This window comes from Camelina sativa, chromosome 11, assembly GCF_000633955.1.
Source record: "Camelina sativa cultivar DH55 chromosome 11, Cs, whole genome shotgun sequence".
Taxonomy (NCBI): Eukaryota; Viridiplantae; Streptophyta; class Magnoliopsida; order Brassicales; family Brassicaceae; genus Camelina; species Camelina sativa.
Window position 1 is genome coordinate 42260000 of NC_025695.1, and position 3309 is coordinate 42263308.

Here is a 3309-nt window from a genome sequence, read left to right on the forward strand (position 1 = left end):
CGCTTTCTGATTCACTTCACTGAATTTGATTTGATCTTATATAACTCAATTTTTCAATTGTTTTGTTTGATTTATGTGAATATTTCTTACTTTGTGATGGTTTGATTTATGATTTTGGCTGCTTGAAACTCCACTTTTATTGATAAAGTAATTTGCTTTATATGTTGTTTCGTTGGTATTTTTTTTAATTCAATTTTGGATCTTTGATACTGAATTTTTATGGATCCTGATTTAGCTCCACTTGTTGGTTTGATCTTAAGTGGCTTTGGTGGGTTTGATCTCAAGTTTAGTCAATTGACATTTGCAGGTACTATTCTATGTATGGTCATGTGGAGAAATTGGCTGAAGAGATAAGGAAAGGAGCTGCCTCTGTTGAAGGTGTTGAAGCCAAGCTATGGCAGGTGAGAAGAAGGGCTTTAACTACTTTGTTTCTGTTGATGAAGTACTCTTGCTTAGTTACCAAGCCAAGCTAAGGCTATGAAGTGTCTTTAATACTATGATTTGAGTCTTTAAAGTAGTTTGGGCCATTTCCATTTTCAAGTTCCTCAATTTTGGATTCTTGACTGATCATCTGCTTTGCAATTTCTAGACTCATAGAGAGATTCATTACTTTTCCATGCCTTGTTTACTTGCTATATGGCATCACTCTTCTCTGCGTTGTTTAGTTTCTATATGGCATTACTCTTCTCTGCCTGTTTACTTGGTATATGGCATTAAGTGTTCTGCTTCACTGACTTGATTTGACTAAGAGGACATGTTTCTTTTTTGGACTCTGCTTATCCAGGTTTTGGATTTCCTCATTCTTGCTGCAACTCTTTTACAATAACATGTGTTGTTGCATATTCTAAGTTATATAAATCTATGTGAATCATTGGAATTGATGAATTGTTGTTGGCCATAGGTACCTGAGACGCTACCAGAAGAAGCACTTTCTAAGATGAGCGCACCACCAAAGAGTGAATCCCCAATCATCACTCCCAACGAGCTAACTGAAGCTGATGGGTTTGTCTTTGGCTTCCCAACAAGATTTGGTATGATGGCTGCTCAGTTCAAAGCCTTCTTAGATGCAACTGGTGGACTCTGGAGGACTCAGTCACTCGCTGGTAAACCAGCTGGTATCTTCTACAGCACTGGCTCTCAAGGTGGTGGCCAGGAAACCACCGCGTAAGTTCTCATCAAGAACAAACACTTGGCATCATCTCTTACAATCTATATATATACTTATCGAAAACGTTTTCTGTAATCTATAGATTGACGGCCATAACTCAGCTGGTCCACCACGGGATGTTATTTGTCCCAATTGGTTACACATTTGGCGCGGGAATGTTTGAGATGGAGTATGTGAAAGGTGGAAGCCCATATGGAGCTGGAACATTTGCAGGAGACGGTTCGAGGCAGCCAACAGAGCTGGAGCTCCAACAAGCATTTCACCAAGGCAAGTACATTGCCACTATCACCAAGAAGCTCAAGGGATCTACTGCTTAGAGCTCAGGACGATTATGGTATCAATAAGAACAGTTTGGTTCTTGTTTTTATAAATCATATAATTCTTTATCTTTGAATTTGGGGACTTTTGTGATTTTTCGGGTTTAATTATTATCTTAAAATACATGATATTATTTCACAGCAATAATTCTTGTCTTTGTTTCTACGTATAGATATGTATGATTTGTACTTGTGTTACACTCCAAACAAAAGATGCGTCGTCATTGTTCTTATAGTTAACTTTTGTTATACTTGAATTTTTTGGTTTCATTAACTTATTTCTCGTTTTACACTTTTATCATATAATGTTGAACTTCTTACTAACAAAAATTACATCAGAAATATAATGATATATTTTGTAAAAAAAAAAAATATTAAAACTTTAAGCAACTTATCATAAAAAAACAACAAAGAAAGATGCAAAGTGAGAGAGCAATATTTATTGAATCCCAGTAAAGTCCCATTACTAGCAAATGTGGCCCAAAAAAAAACCAATGTTGGATTGTAATGTAGAAAAAAACTAGTGTTGACATTACTTGCAATTACTAAAACTCTACAGCGAAAATGAAGACTTGAAATGGTTTCAAGTACTAAATGTTTCATTAGTCACTCAGAACAATGACAAAGAGATCCCCATAAGCCAAGTGGCTATGACGACTGACTGGGTAGCTAAACACCAGGAGTTCGATGCAATTCCTCTTCCCCTTGTGGGTGTCATAAGGCCAGTGAGCCGTGCCGTGAAAAGAAAAAAACATAGTCACTCATAACAATGATTCCTAACTCTTTTTTAAGTTAATAGTTTATTGGTTATAAACAAAAACAAAATAAAAAAAAGAAAAAACTCTCCCAGACATGATTTCCAAGGAGTTCCTTTTAACCAACCCTTCCGACGCCGGTGGAGCTGCTGCTCGCCGGCGTCGAGATTTCACCGGCACATTTCTTTTTTGTCTTCGTTCTATTTATCTTAGTGTTCTTTTGTGCAAGTTTCCCCCCCCCCCCCTTTTTTNTTTTTATCTTTTCTTAACCCTTCTCTGACTCCTTTCGCTTCTGCCTCCGACCCAAAACCCAATCAGTGTACGTTCCGGCTGATCTATCTTTCACCGGAGAAGCTCCACTACAACTCTCCCTCACCTTGGCGTTTGTTGGAGAAACTAGGATTTTTCCCAGTGGACCTAATTTCCCAAATTGATTCAATTCACGGCCAATGTCTAGTTCCGCTGATCCCTCAAGCACATGAGAAGATTCATGCATCGCAAATCTCTCTGACAAGTTCGGGCAGACATCTCCTTCAATCCTCATTTTGGCAAGCAATTATGAATCTAGGGTTTTCTCCAGTGGACCTAGGTTCCAACCTTGAATCAAACCATGACCACCGGCTATTCCTTTCGATCTGTCACTCAACAGAGGAGTTCCCTGCCCCATAAAGCTCTCTGCCTTGTACGGTCAGCCGCCGCATTCATCTTTCTCCCTGGTATCCGTTTGTGAAACTAGGGTTTACTTGGGTGGGTCTTATCTCATCTTTCGGCCCGTTAAGCTTTTCAAACGCAAAGCCCTCAACCTATAAACCCAGGTACAAAAATTCGGAACTTCGTTTAAACCCGACTTCAAGGTTCTTTAGAGATGGGTGTAAGAATGTTCGACATAAATTACATCTTCTATCGATACCACTATCTTGGGTCAACTATTTTCAACTGCAAATCCTGGTCCGGATTAAGTCCTCGACGAATCATGTTCATCAAAGCTCAAAGCTTTCGGGACCTCCGGTTCTAGTCTCTAACCACACCAAAGGAAACGGTGGTTACCGACACCTCCACAACCCCCTTT

At 39.1% G+C, this 3309-nt stretch overlaps 1 protein-coding gene across 1 annotated transcript in view; it reads left to right on the forward strand.

Annotated features, from left to right (window-relative positions):
• LOC104725970 (NAD(P)H dehydrogenase (quinone) FQR1) overlaps nt 1–1720 on the forward strand; it is a 2272-nt gene extending 552 nt beyond the window's left edge. Inside the window, exons 2-4 of the mRNA XM_010444722.2 lie at nt 308–401; nt 902–1164; nt 1251–1720. Of these exons, the coding sequence (XP_010443024.1) occupies nt 308–401; nt 902–1164; nt 1251–1485 (592 nt within the window). The 3' untranslated portion in view covers nt 1486–1720. The remainder of the gene's footprint in view (nt 1–307; nt 402–901; nt 1165–1250) is intronic.